The sequence below is a fragment of the Citrus sinensis genome, chromosome 5, assembly GCF_022201045.2.
Source record: "Citrus sinensis cultivar Valencia sweet orange chromosome 5, DVS_A1.0, whole genome shotgun sequence".
Classification (NCBI taxonomy): Eukaryota; Viridiplantae; Streptophyta; class Magnoliopsida; order Sapindales; family Rutaceae; genus Citrus; species Citrus sinensis.
The window spans coordinates 38,554,443-38,573,507 of NC_068560.1; the positions used below are offsets into that span (position 1 = coordinate 38,554,443).

The window sequence follows — 19,065 nt, forward strand, 5'->3', positions numbered from 1 at the left end:
AATGGCGGAGATCATTTTGAGGACAATCAAAATCTCCGTCATTTCAGCTCTTCAGAATGGACGTGGTGGGCTTAATTCAAATCATTTTCATAGAAGAATAAGCATCCCACTCCGCCTTCAACAAACAAAGATTTTATGATTAGCTGTCCCGTTCATCAAGTCTCTTATATTATCAGATAATCTGAGTAATGCCTCACTGACAACTTCAATTATTCGATGCAAGATCATAAGGCCCGGGAATGACTAGTGAACTCGTGCTTCCAGCAAGGTATACTGCAATATTCACGAGACAATACAATACAACATTTCAATGAAGGCAATAACAAGGTTCCAGAACTTGTAGCAGCACAGGAAACAGATGAGATACAACTAAATCAAACTGGGTCCAAAAACTATGCTGGTTTATGAGTTATTTAGGACAAATTACATGCAACTGATGCAAGAAACCACAAAATTAAAGGACGAGCGTTTCAAAGAAGAGATGGAACTCATTATAACAGATTCAACTATTATTTCTTGACATAGAACTTGCTAGTAGTGAAAGCCAACAAGAGACGTTCATATATTAGCTTCAACTTCTCCAGAGTTCACAGCCACTCCATTTGGAGCATCATCATCTTCTGTTCGAAGCTGAGCAGAAACATCATCAATAGCAGAGTTCAGCTGAGCTATCTTTTCGGTCAGTATTTTCCGAGTTTTCTGTAGATCAAAGAAACCAAGTGTCATTGTCAGTCCACTATCAAGGAAGGAGCTATTTGAAAACAATGAAGAGTAAAATATCCAGGCTATTGATGAACAATGAAGTGTAAAATATTCAGTAAACCAGTGTGAGTTGAGTTACCAGTGAGGTGACTCCCACAATAGAACTTTAGGATAAGGGAAGCCAATATATAGATAGAATTTTGTAAAATTCACCTAAGGTTCTGCAAGTTCGTCCATTTCAGGAAAATTTAACCAACAAAAATTAAGCAAGGCAAGGGTTGAATAAATTGGAATAATCACCATAAGAAAATTTTATATGAGCCAATATAAAACCAAAATTGGGTGAAAAAAACGGAAGTAAACCCTGCTCTAGGCCTTTATCAAGCCAAGAAATATTGACAAAATGTCAAAATAATGGCTCACCTCCAAAGCTTTTTCTTCATCATATATGAACTTGGGCAATTTTCTCATTAGATCCTTCCTGTCAGCTGCAGCACCAGCTAGTGCCTTGCTGATCTGTATAAGAACATCAGAACGAGAATTTCAACCAATAGCCTCGAGTGACTATAATAAATTTTATAAAAAATAAATAAATAAGTGAAAGAACAGAAGTCAGTTGGCCAATCCTAGATACTCTTTGGGCTGCTGGACACAGTTTTGACCATATAACAAAGTAAAATCTGGTCATCTGGTCATTGGAAATATTACAACAAACCATCAATTGAAGAATACACTGATAAAGAGCACTAACACAATTTTATCAGCATCCATTGGCAAATTATAATTACAACCATCAATTGAAGAACACACTGACAAAGAGCATTAACACAGTTTTATCAGCATCCATTTGCAAAATATAATTACAAACTATGAGGTATTTCTAACCTGAGGCGCATATACACATCCAAGTGTCCCAACTATGATTCCTCCAAGAACAAAACCACCAACAAAGAAGCCAGCACTATTTGCCCTTCCACCCTCGCTGTATGAACAGTACATAGAAGCAGGTGAGTGGGAACAAAACAAGGGTGTAGGTCAATATGAAACATGACAATTGAATAATGGGTTCACAACCTTTCAAATTCAATGATACACTACAATTGCACACAAACACTTCAAAAAGCAATGGCAGCACAAAGAAATGGCAAAGAGAATACCTATTTGAAGCATGAACTTTGAAAGGCCTTCTTCTGGAGGAAGAAAGCTGGACTTTCCATTGATGATTTGGACTGAATGACAAGTTGGCAGGGGTGTTACTCCCAAGACATAGGTCCAATGGCTTCAAAAAGGAGCCTAACAGAAAAGTTGCAAAAACGATAATCATGGAAAAATTAACAGTCATCTGAAAGTAGGCACGACGAGCATATGAACAGTAGCAATTCACTAAAAGAAATGTTCCAAAGTCAGGTTTAGCAGAGATACATACACCCTGAGTTAACCTCACATTCATGAGCATTTCAAATACATCCAAGGTTAAAAAACAAAACACGTAAATTCAATTTCCAAGAATAGAAGATATCAATAATGGGGGGGGGCATATAAACAAGACATGAAGAGCAATCCATAAATTACATCAATAAGTTCAGAGATAGTCAAGCACATCAATTTTATCCGACATCCATACATTTTTTTTTTTAATACTGCCGATGAAAAGTGCAAATGACTACTCTGCGGTGACAACATCAGCAAAACAATCCCAAACACACCCTAAAATGGAAATACCGAATGCTAGGCCTGGTTAGCACTGTATCAATAATCATTTCTCTTTATTATTATTATTATTATTATTTTGGTTTCCTCGAATCCCCTTAATCTACTACAAATCAATCTCTGAGAATACACAATTAAAAAAAAAAACCCACGCCGAATCACACAGATCGAGTATAACGATAACAGCAAAATGACAAGATAGTGAAACTGAAAGCTATTGAGATCAAATTGAAATTGAAATGCGAAATGTTTACCAGACGATAGCTCGACGCGAGGGTTCTTCGGTAAAACCAAAGAATTAGAAACAGCAGTCATTTTAGTTAAGTATCGACTGAGAGAAACTGAGAAATAGAGAGAGCGAGAGAGATTATAAGGTTTATATATATATATATATATATATATACAGGTATATATGACTTATAGTGAGCGAGCAGAGTAGTGTGATTTGCTTTTGTTTTAATGGTTTTCGGTGTCAAGCTGCTACATCATCTACAACATCAGCCATCTGGTGGCTTTAGCTCCTTCTCCGTTCGATGATTTCGATGCCTTTTTTTTGTTTTCTTTTTTTCTTTTTTAAATATATTTTTATCAGTATAGCGTGAGTTTTTTTAATATGGCCCGGGCTGCTCTTCTTCTAACACCCAAGAGCCCGACAGGCAACTCTAATCTATTCCGCCAGCAATTTTTTTTTTTTTTTAAAAAAAAAAAGTTAAAAATCAAATGACCAATAAATTAATTATATTGCAAATGTTCTTTTTACTGTTGCAATGACCAAAATAATAATGAAAAAATTTTAAATTGTAAGCTGTTATTGTGATAAGATTTCATCGGATGAACATTTCCATGTTGTTGTGATGCTTTTTACTTGTTCACATTTGTGAGAAAATTAATTGAGTGAAAGATCTTGTTTCTAATTACATTACCAGCATCGCCAATTTTATGACAATTTTCACCCTCTAAGAATTAAGAAATAGAATTTTGTTGTCTTCAAATTCAATGCTATTATCAAAATCATATACCAGTTTTTGAAACTTATTCACTCACCAAATTTTGTTTGATACTATTAATTTAATATTTAATCCAATGATTTCTAGCAGCCAATTCCAACTCCATTTTACGAAGTCGCCCACCGATTTATTAAATAAAAATAACAATGTTACCACCAAGAGAGACGAAAATACCTAAGACGAGTATCCGTGTGGACTGTTGACTACGAGTACTGATGAATCAAACACAACAATATGAGTATTAATAATTCTGTCTTTTGGCTCCAATGTTAATGGCCGGCTTCATTTTATATTTTGTTGTATAACAATGACTATTTTCAGGCGACACCATCCGACATCACAAAATAACAAGCAAAACGAGACAAACTGAAGCTTTATTTAATATATAAATGCATTTCCAAATGCAAACTTGAATTCGTTTGCTTTGGTTTCTCCTCCTCGATCTTCACATAACTAATTAAGCCTGCTGAGATTTTGCTGCAATTAAGTCATGGCTGGTGGTGGTGGTGCCGCTGCTGCTGCGGGAGATAGATCATTAAGAGATACACCGACATGGGCAGTTGCTCTTGTTTGTGCCGTGCTTCTTATTTTATCCATACTCATAGAGCATGGGATTCATTCTCTAAGCAAGGTACGTTTGTTATATAATTACATACATAATTGTTCGCATAATTATAAAAGATCAAATCGCGCGTACTAATAATTTAATACTGTATGTATGAGCACCTAATATAACTGGTGTTTTGTGTTGTTGCCTTACTATATATTATTGGCAGTGGTTTCAAAAACGGCAGAAGAAGGCCATGAGTGAAGCCCTTGAGAAAATTAAAGCTGGTTAGACTAAACATCTTTGTCTACGTTCTTTTAGTACTTTTAAATGTTTATGGATTAATCAACTTCGAATTTTGATGGTTTTTTTTTTTGGGGGGGGGGGGGGGGGGGGGGTGTTTAAAATTTACAGAGCTGATGCTTTTGGGCTTTCTATCCTTGCTTCTAACTGTGGGTACAAGATTTATTTATAAGATATGCATCCCTGCTGAATACGGAAACACTATGCTTCCATGCAAGATTGAGAATGATACAGGTGGTGATGATGACGATCATCGGAGAAATCTACTTTTGTACTCCGGAGATGTGATGTGGCGTCGGGTTTTGGCCGCGCCCGCCGGTGGGGATGATTATTGCTCGAGAAAGGTAAAAGTTAGTAATTATAATTATTAATACACCAACAACAAAAACAACTAGGTACATATGTTGGTATTCTATTTTCAAAATCCAGACGTATTAGCAGTGGCTTTGCTTTTAATCTTGTCTTCAGGGACAAGTGTCGTTGATTTCACTGACGGGGCTTCACCAATTGCATATATTTATATTCGTTCTTGCCGTCTTTCACGTTCTGTATAGCGTTATCACTATTGCATTGGCCAAGGCCAAAGTAAGTTTTCATCATTTTATTTTTATTTCCAGCTCAAAATAATAATAATAATAATAATAATAATAATAATAATAAATCTGATGAATTTTTGTTTTGCTGTTATTATTATTAAATTTTTTTTTTTTCGGGGTTTAATCAGATGAAGAAGTGGCAGGCTTGGGAATTAGAAACCAACTCCTTGGAGTACCAATTCACAAATGGTGAGTGCCTCGCGCAAATAGGGCCTAGATATAGGTGGTAGTATGGGCCACAGGCTCATTAACAATAGCAGATCTAATTGGGCTTTCTTTAACAGATCCAGCAAGATTCAGGTTCACTCATCAGACTTCTTTTGTGAAGAGACATTCTGGCTTGTCCAGAACCCCTGGAATTAGATGGATTGTAAGCTTCAAAAGCCCCAAGTAATTATTCTCGGACATCAATATCTTTTTTCACAAAATGAAATTGAATGCAGGTGGCATTCTTCAGGCAATTCTTTGGTTCAGTATCAAAGGTGGATTATATGACAATGCGCCATGGATTTATCAATGTAAGTGATCATTATTAATAATTAATAAAGGAACCAACCAGCCAACAATGTAATTTATAAGTATAAGCATTGAAATAATGGAATATTGATTATTGATATTTAACAATAACAGGCACATTTTGCTCCTAATACCTCATTTGACTTCCATAAGTACATCAAAAGATCTCTGGAAGATGATTTCAAGGTTGTCGTAGGAATCAGGTGAATCGTACATTAATAATTTAATAAAATTTTGTCATGTGTTTACACGAGTGGAATGAATAAAATTATTATGTACACTTCACCGTTCCTCGGACGTACGGTTGTATGCGCCATATACACACACTAATGCTAATGTATTTTATTTAATTTGATTTTGCAGTATCCCTTTATGGATTGTTGCTGTAATCTTTTTGCTTGTAAATGTATACAGTTAAGTTAATCTCCATCTCCTTTTTCCCATGCACTCTTGTGCAGGCGCTTTAACTAACTAATGGTATCTCAAGGAAATTAATTAACCATTAACAATATGAATCTGCCGCTGCAGAATGGGACTCACTTAGCTGGTTAACAGTAGCTCCACTCCTTGTAAGTCACACTCATCTATTAAATTGTTTCCCAATTAATTAATTAAGTTCGTTTATTAACAGTCAGTGGATAAATTTGCAGATAATTCTCTTGGTGGGTACAAAGCTAGAACTAGTCATAATGGAAATGGCACAAGAAATTCAAGATCGAACAACGGTTGTAAGAGGGGCTCCAGTTGTTGAGCCAAACAACAAATTTTTTTGGTTCAATCGCCCCGAATGGATTCTCTTCTTAATACACTACACCTTGTTTCAGGTAAATTAAAATTCAGAATAACTGGTCATAAGCTCCTGCACTAACATAATTAACTAAAAACCCTGATACGCACGTACCCTTAATTTACAGAATGCGTTCCAAATGGCGTTTTTCTTGTGGATAGTGGTAAGTACCACTTACTTAATTAATTAATCATTTAATTTATTTGTTTATTAGGAAACTTTTCTTTTCTTTTCGATTATCGTATTAATTAGATATCATGTAATAGAATATGTTATATACATGCATGCATGCAGTATGAATTCGGGATTCATTCTTGCTTTCACGAGAACCTGCCACTAATTTTGACGAGGGTTATAGTCGGAGTGGCCTTACAGTTCCTGTGCAGCTATATCACTTTCCCTCTCTATGCCTTGGTAACACAAGTGAGTAGGTCGTAGATATAAGAGTGGTTTATAAATGATATATAATTTCAATAAAGATAATGATATATAAACATATACTAATAAAAAGAAAATTAATTAAATTGATATCAATGCATGCATGGGATCATGCATCGATGTGATGTGCATGCTGTGATTGCAGATGGGGTCTCACATGAAGAAATCAATATTTGAAGAGCAAACAGCAAAGGCTCTTAAAAAGTGGCAAAAGGCAGCAAAGGAGAGAAGGAGATCGAGGAATAAAGCTGCCGCAGGAGCAGATAAATGTAGTGGTATCATGAGCATCCATGGCCATGGCTCCCCTTCTCCTCCTTCTTCAGGATTCTTGAGCGGAGAAAATACACCAAGCCAAGGGGCATCACCGATTCACTTGCTTCACCATTACAAATACAGATCCAATCAACAGGACATTGAAAGCGTGAGATCTTACCAATCTGATAATGAGCTCTCTGAGATTGAACCTTCTTCGACTCATCATCATCATCAAGATCAAGGAAGAGATGAAGATCTACACAACAGTGACTTTTCATTTGTAAAACTTTGATATTCAATTTTTACTTAGCAAATCTAATGAGCAGTGGTTAAGAACAATAAACGATATACGATTTCATTCTTAAGTAGTACCAAGCAAAGAGCAATATTAATGACAGGTTACATGTAGTAATGCTGTTCTTATTGAAAATGACAACAACTTAATTATGAATTCTTCTTATTCGAACACCGATTAAACAGTTCGTCAAAATCATGTATGCATGTCAATCAAGGTCGAAGTTTATCGATGATCGATCTTTATTAATTAGTACTGTTATTTTAAGAAGGAAACAACTATTTTTTCTCCCCAGTTTATCTTAATTTTGCCTAATTCATTGGGTAAAAAATTAAATCGTTAACTAACTCTGAATGAAGGTAATTTTACTTACATTTTCAGAGGATCCTAAATTCCTCCTAATATCGAAATAGATATAAGTTAACTAAAACTAATTAATAAACAAACCAATCAAATATATGTAGGCTGCAGCCATGCCAACTTGAGCATTTTTTTATGAGCCTTAAATAATAATTGTCTATTTTCAGAGTCACTTTTGATAAGATTAAAAAGACGACCCATTTTTATTTACACATTTTGGATCATTGCATTAGAATTGTCATAGTTTCCTCATCTGGAATCGTGCTAGGTTATGAACTTTTTATTGTTTTAATAACGATGATGATGATGATGCTACTATAGATATACATATATATTCCGTGGGAGAGAAATGTCATTCATGACGTTTAATTGAAGGGCTTCATCATGAAGAAAGTTTAATTGGGAATAAATTATAAAGATTCCTCATCATTAGTTACAACAAAGACCAGAGGTGAAATAATTTAAACATAAAATCAAACCTCGCGTGTTTCCTCAAAATTATAAAATAGGTTAAAGAACCCTTATCTTTAAAGCATTTGTAAATAAAAAGAATACAAATTGGGACAAAAATCTAAGTCCATGTTGAACAAAATAGTAGGTAGCAATTGTTTATTAATTTGAAGCATTCAGGCGCAGCTCAATTAAAGCTAAGCATCTACGCTAAGTCAACATGCTTGCATATTGCTACAAATATTGTAACTAATTTTTTTAATGTTCTACTTTCTCTTTTTCTGCATTCTCTCTCTCTCTCTCTTTTTTTTTTTTGGCTTAAATATGTTGTTCTTTTCTATAATCAATTTCATAATTAACACAATTATTTGATTAAATTATGTGATAGTGTATGATGACATAGGTGAAGAATAAACAAATTCAATGAAGAGCACGGCAATTCTTTGAATGTATACTTAGTTTATCAAATTAGATGACATGTAAACATTTTGAATTTTGTTAAAAAAGAAAAAAAGTTTTTCCGTTTTTGGTTTTGTTCTCTTACAATTTTTATGCCAAATTTTACACCTTAAATTATTTAAAAAATAAAAACAAAAGCTTGTATTTTCATAAAAACTCAAATACAATAGCAAATACTATTGATTATTCCATGTTGAAAGATCATTAGATATTAAGACTCATAATCTCTAAATTAATTCATACTGACCGGCCTAATTAAAGAGAATAAATGTATTTCTTTGGTGGTTATACAATTATTTTAAAGAAAAATAGGACGTCATTTGCAATGTTACAAGACGACCCTTTTGTAAATTAGGATTTGTTCAAGGACCACAATGAAAATTAAATTTAAGAAGTTAGCAAGCCGGCATAAACAACGTGAATAAGGCAACGAAACGCGAGATGAATAAACGTTTGGTGAAGAAACGCGGTTTTTTGAAATTACAAATGGTTCCACAGCATTCCTTTTTTAATTCTTCTTCTGCTTCTTCCTCTACTTCTCTGCAAAGGCTCGTTGATCCATAAATCGAGCTCCACAAACTCTGAAACTCAAAATGAACTAAATGGGTCGTCTTAAATTCAGTTTTTAACATCTGGGTCGAGATTGAAATTTTGAAACTTGGTTTTTGTGGCGACCAAAGTAGAGAGAAGCCAAGTAAAAAGGATGACTTTTTTCTGAAGTAAATGTTTTGATGGGAGATTGTAGATTTACATTATGTATTTAGTTAAATTTTTTTTATCATGAGCGTTTTTTGAGGGGCTAACGGTGTTTATTTAACGAGTGAGTGGACTTGTAAATTTATAACTATGGCTAGGCGACATGGATGGCAACTTCCAGCTCACACTTTTCAGGTACTCTTTTTTTTTTTTTTAGTTACATATTATCAGTCTGTTCAAATGTTGTTCAATGTGCTTTTTGCAGATAAGTTTTGAGTTTTAATTGTAAGTAGATTCTGTGTGTGAATAATTTTAGAGTGGTGGACTGGCGGGTATACAACTATATATTGTGTTTCTTCTTTCCCTGCTTGTGTGAGTTTTCCTCTTCAATTACTGAAAATGCAATGTGTGAGTTTTGAGAAAAGTCCTTTCTATTTTCACTTTGGAGCCTGTAAATCTTTATGTTTGTGAAATAGGGAGATGACTCGTTCAAGCAACTAGTTTTAGTATAATTTGCATACTCAGTTACTGGTGAGATCTCTTATTAAAGAGGGAAAAAAATGCAAGGATTACTGATGTTGAGGCCAACTTTTTATGGTGGACAGGTTGTGGCTATAACTGTCTTTTTCTTGTTATCCGTTGCATATTATGCGTTCTTTGCTCCTTTTCTTGGGACAGAAATCTATGAATATGTGGCAATCGGTGTTTATTCTGTCTTGGTAAGAACAATCAAAGCCTATTTTTTTTTTTTTCTCCAACAAGCCCTCACTTGTTTTCCCTTTGTCTGTTATCTTAACGTTTGAGTTGGAATTTCAGGCTTTCTGTGTATTCATTCTTTACGTGCGGTGCACTGGTATTGATCCTGCTGATCCTGGAATTCTAATTGAACCTGACAAGATATCGGCGTATAAATTACAAAATGACACTGATCTGCCTGGTAAGTATTCTGATAATTCTCAAATTAGGGTGCTGAGTGCTGAATCAGGTCGAATTCACCACTTTGATGGTATTAAGCATACTTGGTTACTAAATGTAATATAAAGGTTATCCTGGAAGTTTCTCCAATTAATACACCGGACCTGTTGTTTTGCCTCATGATTCACTGAACTGGTGTTCATCCTCTTTATTAAACGGACAATAATCTGGTCCGGTTTCTTATAAAAAAAGGGGACAATAGTCTGGTCTTTCACCTGTCTAGATACTTTCTTCTTTGCTTTTGATCAGGCAATGCATCTCCTATTGAAGGACCTAGTAAAGTAGGTCTAAAGGACGGAGGAAATTCTAACGGGCATGGTCCAGGTTGGTGCTCAAAAATTGGAGGTTTCTTTTGTGGTTTTCTTGTAATCAAAGATTGCCGCAAAGATGAAGATCTACTACAATCAGGAGAGGAGGATGCTCTATTCTGCACATTATGCAATGCTGAGGTACATGATTGTTAGAGGCAGAGCTCTTTCTTTTAAATGACATTGTTTTCTTATGCATGGAAACCCCACATTCTCACTCAAATACTTCAAAAAACCCTAGAGAGATAAAGAAAAGAGAATAAAACTGTAAGATAACTTAATGATTCAAAGACAGTAATCTGCCAATGTCTGGTTCTTTCAATTTGCCATGCTTGAACTTGATGGGATGGTCTGACCAGCTCGGGCACTCAAACAAAAGGTGAAAACAGAGAGTGATACATTAAACTGAACTGTGTACTAAAGAAAGTTTTTCTTTGCAGGTACGCAAGTTCAGCAAACATTGCAGGAGTTGTGACAAATGCGTTGATGGATTTGATCATCATTGTCGGGTAAGATTAGATGTGTATCCCTGTTAGTCTCCGGTATGGAGAAGTCTCAGACATTCTAGTCTTCTTTATCTGAGGAGGCTTGATGTAGAATGGAATATTTTGCTTAGAAAATTGCAATCATGTGCCACATTTGAATGTTAGCATGCGTTCTTTTTGCGTCATTAATAGGATATCCTGGTATAAAACATACTCTGCATGTCCTATCTTTACGGCACAAAGTATTTACTAACTTAGTGCTGTTATATTTTTTTTTTTTTGGGGGGGGTGGGGGGGGGGGTTTATGAATAATTTGGTATGACTAAAACTGTCTGCATATATGTTGCAGTGGTTGAATAATTGCGTGGGAAGAAAGAACTATATTACCTTTGTGTGCCTTATGGCAGCAAGCCTTGTCTGGGTAAGTCTTAGAACAATGCTTATTTGGGTTGGGTATGCAACCTTTCAGTTTATACTTTATAGTCCTACAACCTGTTTAAGCTATCATTGAGTGTATGCATATGCATTTTTTTTTTTTTTGTCTCAGCTTATTGTGGAATTTGGGGTTGGAGTTGCTGTCCTTGTTCGATGCTTTGTGGATAAAAAGGGTACAGAAAATCATATAACTGAGAGGCTTGGAGTTGGATTTTCTCTTCCCCCTTTAGCCACTGTAGTAGTATGTTTCTGCATCTCTGTGTACGGTTCAGATTGTTTCTGTATTATCTGGAAAAGATTCTTCTCTTATTAAGGAAGATTGATGCGTGATTATTCTAATTGTGTGACCTGTTATCTGAGGCAAATTTACCTCAGTTCAGGACATATCCCCAATTTTCTCAACCATTTGTAAAGTCACACATTGGACTGTTAATAACGTGGAAATGGCGCTGAATCCATGGAAGAGCAACTAATGCTTTACATTAATGATTTCAGGCCATATGCACAGCTGTTTCTTTTCTGGCCACCGTGCCTCTTGGAGAACTATTCTTTTTCCACATGATTCTGATACGAAAGGTAACTTCTTGAAATGACTTCCTCCCTCTTCCTTTTCTTCTGTCTTTCTATATGCATTTGCAAATATTCAGTTTTTGTTGTTTCTGGGACAGGGTATCACAACATATGAGTACGTCGTTGCTATGAGAACTCAAAGTGAACCACCTGGACCATCTATTGATGAAGGAGACCAACAAAGTGTGCCAACTTCTCCAACCAGTTCCGCTGTGACTGCAATCAGCGGAAGAAGCTCTCTTGGAATGAGTCTGCAATACAAAGGTGCTTGGTGTACTCCTCCAAGGATCTTCATGGACCACCAGGTACCACTTCATTAATTTTACCTTGTCAACTTTGATTGAGGAGTGTTTTTTCTCTTAGGGACATAGACTGAATGGGAGCTGTTGATTTAAATTGTCATAAATACCATCCATAATTGGAAAGGCTGTAAACTATTAAGACTATGCTAGGTATATGTTTAATTACTAGGGAAACTCTTGACATGTACTTATTACTACTATGTAATTTTCTTTGTCGGGAAACTGTTTCCATATCGTATTTCACATGCTCTGCATTTTCTTTGGAAATGGCCATCTTGGCTTCTTGTCTACTGGCATGCTAGCCTGTAGAGAACTAGTTAAAAGTGGCTCCTCAAAATAATGGGGGAACATCAGTAAGTACGCCAATGCTTTTGTGTTGAAAGATAATTCCCCTGTATGCTATTGTTGGCTGAGCTTCAATTTCTATCCTCACAACAGCACAGAAAGTGTGTAGATTTTCTACATAAAAAGTTCATAACTGGATTTATTTTCTGTATTTTATTTTTATAAGCAGGACGAAGTTATACCACATCTGGAACCAGGACGCTTACCATCCACGGTTGATCCAGATGCTGTGGGAGCTGACAAAGGGAAAAGGTTGGCCCAGCGTCCGGTACGAATCAGTGCATGGAAACTTGCAAAGTTGGATTCCACCGAGGCAATGAGAGCTGCAGCAAAAGCTAGAGCATCATCATCTGTTCTACGTCCAATTGGTGGTCGACAACATCCATATGATGCTGATGATTTCTGCAGCAGCAATGTAAGCGGAAGAAGTAGCCCGGTCAGCAGTAACCAAGGTTTTCCATCCAGAAACAATAAAGCAGGGAAATCAAAGAGCTCATATCCACCGAGTCGTGCTAGCAGGGAAGATAGTGAGACGTGCGGTCAGAGTCTTAGTAACTTTAGCAGTCCCCATGTTTCTAACCTTGCCCCATCTCCATTGGTGCAGCATATTTCTAGCATGGATCACTTCAACCCCATGTATCAATCATCAGCTAACCAATCTCCTTTGTCAGTAAGACAAAGCCTAGGACACGAAACCACTGTCCATGAAACTGCAGCACAAGCTCCCATCAGAAAAAAAGGGAGTACAGCTGCAGAAAATTCAAGAAATTCAGTCTTTTGGGATCCAGAAGCTGGGCGCTTTGTCTCCTCTTCTTCGGGAGGTGCTGGTTCTTCTCAGGTACTGGGGGCAGAGCTTTTGTACACAGGTCAATCTATATTCTTTGGTGGTCCTCTTGTGAATGATCAGCTGAGCAGAGGGACAAGAACTGGCAGTTCAATGGCCTATAGTCTCGATAGAGGTTCCACGTCAAGTAATTATCAACAAAGTAGATTACAGAGGGGCGGCCAGCTACCTGTGTTTGTTCCAAGTGATTCTCGGTCTCAGCACAAGCAATTTTCGTCAAGGTTGCCTTGAAAGCTAAATTAGGAACAGTGATTTGTCTCTCTTTCCCTTTTTTTGTTTTCCCCTCCCGGACGAATAGAGTTAGAATTTTCTTTTGCATGTGGTCTTTTTGGTTTATTGTGCAGCTAACTTAATAGCTTTGCCTATATTTGTTTTCCCTGTTGTTACTACTAACCCGAGGGCCTCCGAACATTTCGGCTACAGATACTTGGATCTTTGACCGCAAAGAAATCTTTTATGGCTCTATTCAATGCCATGCTATTATCATATGGGTAAAAGTCTATTTAGTCCTAATATTTTAAGATTAGTATTCATTTAGTTTTTATATTTTTTAAAATATCTCGAAACATCCCTGCCGTTAAAGTATTGATACCCATACTGTTACTTTTTATTTTTTTGACTTACTTTTACAATATTATCCTTCAATAATAATTTTTTTGTTTGGATATTAATAAAAATAAAATAATTAAATTATCAATTTAACCTTAAAAAATAAAAATAAAAATTTATATTAATTTTTAATTGTCAAAAATTGTATGCAAACTACTAACTGCGCAAATGGTGCTTGCAAAAAAATTATATATTAAATTAGTAATTTAATTATTATTTTTTTATTAATGTCCAAAAAATTATTATAAAAGAATAATATTGTAAAAATAAGTTAAAAGAAATAAAAAATAATAGTAAGAGTATCAATACTTTAACGGTAGGAATATTTTAAGATATTTTAAAAATTACAAAGACTAAATAAACAATAATCTTAAAATTCAAAGGACTAAATAGATTTTTATCCTTATCATATTTTTCAAAGTTATTCATCAGTCAATTCGACATTCCCGCCTGTCACCCCGTCAACGGCGAAACTTTTATTTTATATTTTTCTAACTCCAAATTCTTACATGCGTGGCTCTGAACTGATTGAGAGACCGACCATGCATAGTTTACCTAAGTGCCTAACAATGTAAGAGCTTAACCTAGTATTATAAATCAAAATTTAAAAAAAAAAAAGAGATAAATTTAATTTCCTATTTTAGCTATTATTTTGGCTACATAATCGATTCTGAACCTCATATTATGATTATCTCTCCTATTAACACTCTGGTTTATAGTTTTCATCAATGGCAAAAAGGCATTTAACAATTTTTGGTTCCCAAAAAGATAGGCAAAACTTTCAACCATAATAACGGCCTAATGATCCTCTCCGTACACTTTTCTGTTACAATGACAAAAAGATAAACAAAAAAGAGTTAACCCAAAAAGGGGGTTAAAAAAAAAAAATCCATCATCTCACCGGCCTTCTCTTTCACAATTGATTCTTGGAATAATTTGAACACAGTTATACAATACATTAATAATAGTAATAATAATTGAGGGTTGCTTTTTTTTTTTTTGGGGGGGTTTTTGTGAGGAAGAATTGGAAAAAACGACAGAAGATGGCGGGTGGTGGTGGTGGTGGATCAGCTGGAAGAGAGCTTGATCAAACACCAACATGGGCAGTCTCTATGGTTTGTGGTATCATTGTTGCACTTTCCTTCGTCCTCGAAGGGATTTTTCATTTGGTAGCAAAGGTACGTAACAACATTTTATTCACTTTATTTATTTTATGCCTGTCTCGGCAATGGAATGCCTCATGAATTTCACAATTCTTTCTTTCTTTCTTTTCTTTTTTTCCTTTTTTGGGAGTGGGGTTGTTCTGCAATGCATTTGTTTATTTATTATTATTTTTTCTTTCCAGATATTTCATAAAAGACACAAGTATGCTATGTTAGAGGCACTAGAGAAAATTAAAGGAGGTAAAAACAACCAATTCTGGTTTTGTTGGTTTTAGTTCAACACCAATAGTGACCTGTTAATCAAACACCTTGACCAATTTTCCCTCCTCCGCAGAGCTCATGATTTTAGGTTTCATATCTTTACTCCTGACATTCGGCCAAAATTACATTGCCCAAATCTGTATTCCGGTTGAGGTTGCTGATACAATGTTACCGTGTCGAAAAGAACGCTTGAAGAAAGTAAAGCACGATTTGTTTGACAGCCGGGGCAGAGCTTTATGGTATGAGCAAAGATTGTTAGCTGGTGAAGCGGACGATGTCGGGTGCCATAAGGTAAATGCATCTTGTTGATTAAAGTGTTACTTGTATGATCTGCATATACCCGACCTTGATTGTACAATGAACACTCTTCGTTCTTTAAAAAATATTTGTCTACCGGAAGCATCAATATTATTATTAACCCATTGGAACTAAACTGGACTGCCCTAATCTTTATGGTTTGGTAATCGAGACTTAAGTGACGGCTAGTGAGCCTTTCCTTCCCAGCTCTCAAGTCTCAACTAATATGTTTTGCTTTTTATAGGGGAAAGTGCCGCTTATATCCGTGCACGGACTACATCAGTTGCACATTTTCATTTTCTTCTTGGCAGTGTTTCATGTGTTTTACAGTGCAATAACAATGACGCTTGGAAGGCTGAAGGTGCGTGGTTATAGGAATTTTATTTATGACTGAAGGGACAAATTCAATTTCTTTTCCTCTTTTTTTTTTCAAAAGCAATACATTCATTCAAGTTTATATGAAACATGATCAGTTGCTTAATACAACCTCTGGCACGCAGATCCGGAAGTGGAAGCAATGGGAACGGGAAACTGAATCTGAACAACATATGGTGAATGGTATATGGTTAGATGTTTGCGGTTAAATTATTAATGATGCTAGTATGTGGTTAAATTTATTGCATTTACCTGTTATTTTTTCAGTGCTGGCTGACTTTGAGTTCGTGCTTATCATTCAGATTCCTCAAGATTTAGGCTCACTCACGAGACATCATTTGTTAGAGGCCACACCAATAACTGGATGAAATCACCGACCATCTTCTACCTTGTAAGATGTTTGGGAACTGTTGTTTCTTTTCATTTTTCCATGTTGGAATGGTGCAGAAAAATATGTTTTTTTTTTTTTTTGGTCATTTTGGCACAAAGAAAATCATGCTCTGAAATCATTCTTTATGAGGCATGGATCCATGTATAGGATGTAGGAGTGGCAATATGAGTAGATATGCCTAGTAATTATGCCATTCAAGTTGATGATAATGATGGAATTTACAATCTCTTTGCAGATATGCTTTTTTCGACAATTCTTCAGGTCTGTTCGCAAGGCTGATTACCTTACCATGAGACACGGATTTATCAATGTGAGTTTCTCAAGTGCTGAAATTCAATGTGAGTTTCTCAAGTGCTGAAAATTTCAGCATAATGCATGTTTTTGGTGAAATAGCTGTTCTATTCTTGTAGGTTCATTTAGCGCCAGGAAGTAAGTTTGACTTCCAAAAATACATCAAAAGATCCCTGGAAGATGATTTCAAGGTGGTCGTAGGAATTAGGTAAGTTTTTCTGTATTTGTTTACTTGAGAGATTAAGTTGATTAAACCCCCTGCCTCAAGTACCTTCTTTTAATAATTTAACAGAAATTATGTTAGTTTAGTGATTTTCAAGTTTATAATTCTTTCCATGTTCTTGTAACTAATATTTTCTTGCTGACAACAGTCCACCATTATGGGCATCTATGCTAGTCTTTTTGCTTCTTAATATTAATGGTTAGTCATTTTTTTCATAATCTTTTCTAGCGTGTGATCATTTTAAGTCGGTGGTTATCTTTTTTGCATATGGAGATTAACAAACTCTGCATTTTGCATTTCAGATTGGTGGCCTGTTATGTATTTTATGTCCTTCTTTCCTCTAATGGTAAGAAATTTGCAATGAAAAAGTTAAAGCTTATATTGTTTACGAGCGTTTTTTTATAAATTAAAAGGTAACTAAGGATGGTCAATCATATGTATGTGCGTGTGTGTGTATATATATTTGAAGGTAGTCTTAGCTGTTGGAACGAAGCTTCAAGGAATTATATCACAGATGGCAATGGAAATCAAAGAAAGACATGTAGTTATTCAGGGGATACCTTTGGTGCAAGTCTCTGACAGCTATTTTTGGTTTAATCGACCTCAGTTAGTCCTCCGTTTGATCCATTTTGTCCTGTTTCAGGTAAGCGAACTTCGCCTGTTCGGTATTGTATTGTATGTCCTCATTTTGGTTTGTGAGAGATTATTAATTGCAAACATTCAAGATTAACGAAGATTTCTGACAAAGGCTGTATGTGTATCTCATCTGCAGAATGCATTTGAGATTACGTATTTCTTATGGATATGGGTAATAAACTGGTCTCCTCATTTGTCCTTGATAGTGATATGCTTGTTAGCTACAACAACATTTTTCTAAAGCTTGCTCATGCTGCAGTACGAGTTTGGATTGACGTCTTGTTTCCATGATGATTTTACACATGCAATTGTAAGATTCTTTCTAGGGTATGTATGTCGGTCAATCTTCTCGGATATTGCTTCAAAGCATCATTCATTAAATCAATTGTCAACTTGGAAGCAGTTAATTCTTTTCTTGTAACACTGAAACAATGTAGCAAAAAGACTCTTGATTTTGATTCAATTTGGCAGGATAGCAGTTCAATTTATGTGCAGCTACATCACACTTCCACTCTATGCTCTTGTTACTCAGGTACATACAAATTGATTAAACATTCCTTGGAGCTTTCTATACTCTTGTCGGATTTTCACTGCTGTTAATTTTCTAATGGATCAAATAAAATGATTCACAGATGGGATCGACCATGAAGAAGGCCATCTTCGATGACCAAACTTCTAAGGCCTTAAAGCAGTGGCACAGGAAAGCCAGGAAGCATGAAAGCATTCGTTCTAACTCTTCTTATCATCGTTCTCTATCTCATTCACTGTCTCAATCAATCAGAACGTTGGGAAGGCCGATCAACAGCATCCGACTGCAATCGCTAACTTCACAACGAGTTGCACCAACAGCAGCGGCGGCGGCGGCAGCAGCAGCAGCAGAAGTAGAAACCCCTCCTCCTAATCAAACAGCAAACATCATGGCTAGTGTTGATCTTACTGGAGATCAGCGTCAGCCTAACGACAAAGGCCCTCCTAACCGACAGCCACCTGATCTTTTGAGTTAACCATCCATCATGCTCGTGTTCTTGAATTTTGAAGACGATGCTGATGCTTTGCTTGCAATCAGGCTCTTCCTCAATTCCCCTGAAACTGAAGATTGAGTAATAATCCCACAATTTCTGGGCCAATTTTCCAATTCATTGTCTGAACAGTTCCGAGACAATTCAGATACATGTGTAGCTCAGAGGATGCCCTGGTTCTCGTGTTATACCTTTTGACAGTACCTCAGCTCACAGTTATATGTGCACTCTTAATGCGTGTTCATTCTTCACTCTTAATTTTGAAGACAAAAACTGGACTTGTGTGATATTAAATATATATATATTAAAAATTTGTAAGCATCAATTGTCTGTCCAAGCCTTCCTCTTTTATTTATTTATTTATTTTTTTAAAAAAATACATATAGTATATGAAAAAGAAAGAAGAAGAATTTTC

At 35.7% G+C, this 19,065-nt stretch overlaps 4 protein-coding genes across 7 annotated transcripts; 3 read left to right on the plus strand and 1 right to left on the minus strand.

Annotated features, from left to right (window-relative positions):
- Window positions 1-281: 281 nt before the first annotated feature.
- LOC102626973 (hypothetical protein) lies at window positions 282-2,988 on the minus strand. Of its 2 annotated transcripts, none has more exons than XM_006473769.4 (5): window positions 2,667-2,984; window positions 1,860-1,995; window positions 1,588-1,684; window positions 1,126-1,218; window positions 282-699 (listed from the first exon to the last, which is right to left on the minus strand). In XM_006473769.4, the coding sequence occupies exons 1-5, from the start codon at window positions 2,725-2,727 to the stop codon at window positions 559-561; spliced, it is 528 nt and encodes a 175-aa protein (XP_006473832.1). In that variant the 5' UTR covers window positions 2,728-2,984; the 3' UTR covers window positions 282-558. The 2 variants fall into 2 exon arrangements, with proteins under 2 accessions (XP_006473832.1, XP_024952257.1); XM_025096489.2 differs by lacking the exon at window positions 282-699 and adding an exon at window positions 897-923 and having other exon boundaries at window positions 2,667-2,988.
- An 874-nt stretch (window positions 2,989-3,862) lies between these two features.
- Window positions 3,863-7,258, plus strand: LOC102631458 (MLO protein homolog 1-like). The gene is made up of 14 exons (XM_025096490.2): window positions 3,863-4,050; window positions 4,196-4,253; window positions 4,381-4,613; window positions 4,738-4,854; window positions 4,994-5,054; window positions 5,150-5,235; window positions 5,309-5,383; window positions 5,496-5,584; window positions 5,745-5,794; window positions 5,910-5,950; window positions 6,032-6,205; window positions 6,296-6,331; window positions 6,463-6,591; window positions 6,752-7,258. Exons 1-14 carry the CDS (start codon window positions 3,910-3,912, stop codon window positions 7,151-7,153), a joined length of 1,692 nt encoding a protein of 563 aa, XP_024952258.2. The 5' UTR covers window positions 3,863-3,909; the 3' UTR covers window positions 7,154-7,258.
- Window positions 7,259-8,870: 1,612 nt separating this feature from the next.
- On the plus strand, window positions 8,871-13,873 carry LOC102627254 (protein S-acyltransferase 21). 3 transcript variants are annotated; one of them, XM_006473770.4, is made up of 10 exons: window positions 8,872-9,316; window positions 9,727-9,840; window positions 9,938-10,058; window positions 10,346-10,545; window positions 10,845-10,913; window positions 11,239-11,310; window positions 11,437-11,565; window positions 11,820-11,900; window positions 11,993-12,199; window positions 12,708-13,873. In XM_006473770.4, the coding sequence occupies exons 1-10, from the start codon at window positions 9,272-9,274 to the stop codon at window positions 13,614-13,616; spliced, it is 1,947 nt and encodes a 648-aa protein (XP_006473833.2). In that variant the 5' UTR covers window positions 8,872-9,271; the 3' UTR covers window positions 13,617-13,873. The 3 variants fall into 3 exon arrangements, with proteins under 3 accessions (XP_024952259.2, XP_006473833.2, XP_006473834.2); XM_006473771.4 differs by having other exon boundaries at window positions 8,873-9,316; window positions 12,711-13,873; XM_025096491.2 differs by lacking the exon at window positions 11,437-11,565 and having other exon boundaries at window positions 8,871-9,316.
- A 787-nt stretch (window positions 13,874-14,660) lies between these two features.
- Window positions 14,661-19,029, plus strand: LOC102606857 (MLO-like protein 9). The gene is made up of 15 exons (XM_052441800.1): window positions 14,661-15,172; window positions 15,340-15,397; window positions 15,492-15,709; window positions 15,960-16,076; window positions 16,216-16,273; window positions 16,393-16,481; window positions 16,717-16,791; window positions 16,892-16,980; window positions 17,144-17,193; window positions 17,298-17,341; window positions 17,465-17,638; window positions 17,768-17,803; window positions 17,891-17,958; window positions 18,103-18,163; window positions 18,264-19,029. Exons 1-15 carry the CDS (start codon window positions 15,038-15,040, stop codon window positions 18,633-18,635), a joined length of 1,644 nt encoding a protein of 547 aa, XP_052297760.1. The 5' UTR covers window positions 14,661-15,037; the 3' UTR covers window positions 18,636-19,029.
- The last annotated feature ends 36 nt before the right edge of the window (window positions 19,030-19,065 follow it).

Coding starts and splice junctions, on each gene's coding strand:
- LOC102626973 (XM_006473769.4), bottom strand. CDS start 2,727: ATGACTGCTGTTTCTAATTCTTTGGTTTTACCGAAGAACCCTCGCGTC. Junction 1,996..2,666: donor TCGCGTCGAGCTATCGTCTG/GTAAACATTTCG, acceptor CTTTTCTGTTAG/GCTCCTTTTTGAAGCCATTG. Junction 700..1,125: donor ATGAAGAAAAAGCTTTGGAG/GTGAGCCATTAT, acceptor TTTGATCTACAG/AAAACTCGGAAAATACTGAC.
- LOC102631458 (XM_025096490.2), top strand. CDS start 3,910: ATGGCTGGTGGTGGTGGTGCCGCTGCTGCTGCGGGAGATAGATCATTA. Junction 5,055..5,149: donor GGAGTACCAATTCACAAATG/GTGAGTGCCTCG, acceptor TTTCTTTAACAG/ATCCAGCAAGATTCAGGTTC. Junction 6,592..6,751: donor TCTATGCCTTGGTAACACAA/GTGAGTAGGTCG, acceptor CTGTGATTGCAG/ATGGGGTCTCACATGAAGAA.
- LOC102627254 (XM_006473770.4), top strand. CDS start 9,272: ATGGCTAGGCGACATGGATGGCAACTTCCAGCTCACACTTTTCAG. Junction 9,841..9,937: donor TCGGTGTTTATTCTGTCTTG/GTAAGAACAATC, acceptor TTGGAATTTCAG/GCTTTCTGTGTATTCATTCT. Junction 10,546..10,844: donor GCACATTATGCAATGCTGAG/GTACATGATTGT, acceptor TTTTCTTTGCAG/GTACGCAAGTTCAGCAAACA.
- LOC102606857 (XM_052441800.1), top strand. CDS start 15,038: ATGGCGGGTGGTGGTGGTGGTGGATCAGCTGGAAGAGAGCTTGATCAA. Junction 16,274..16,392: donor TGAACAACATATGGTGAATG/GTATATGGTTAG, acceptor CTTATCATTCAG/ATTCCTCAAGATTTAGGCTC. Junction 16,981..17,143: donor AAGGTGGTCGTAGGAATTAG/GTAAGTTTTTCT, acceptor TGCTGACAACAG/TCCACCATTATGGGCATCTA.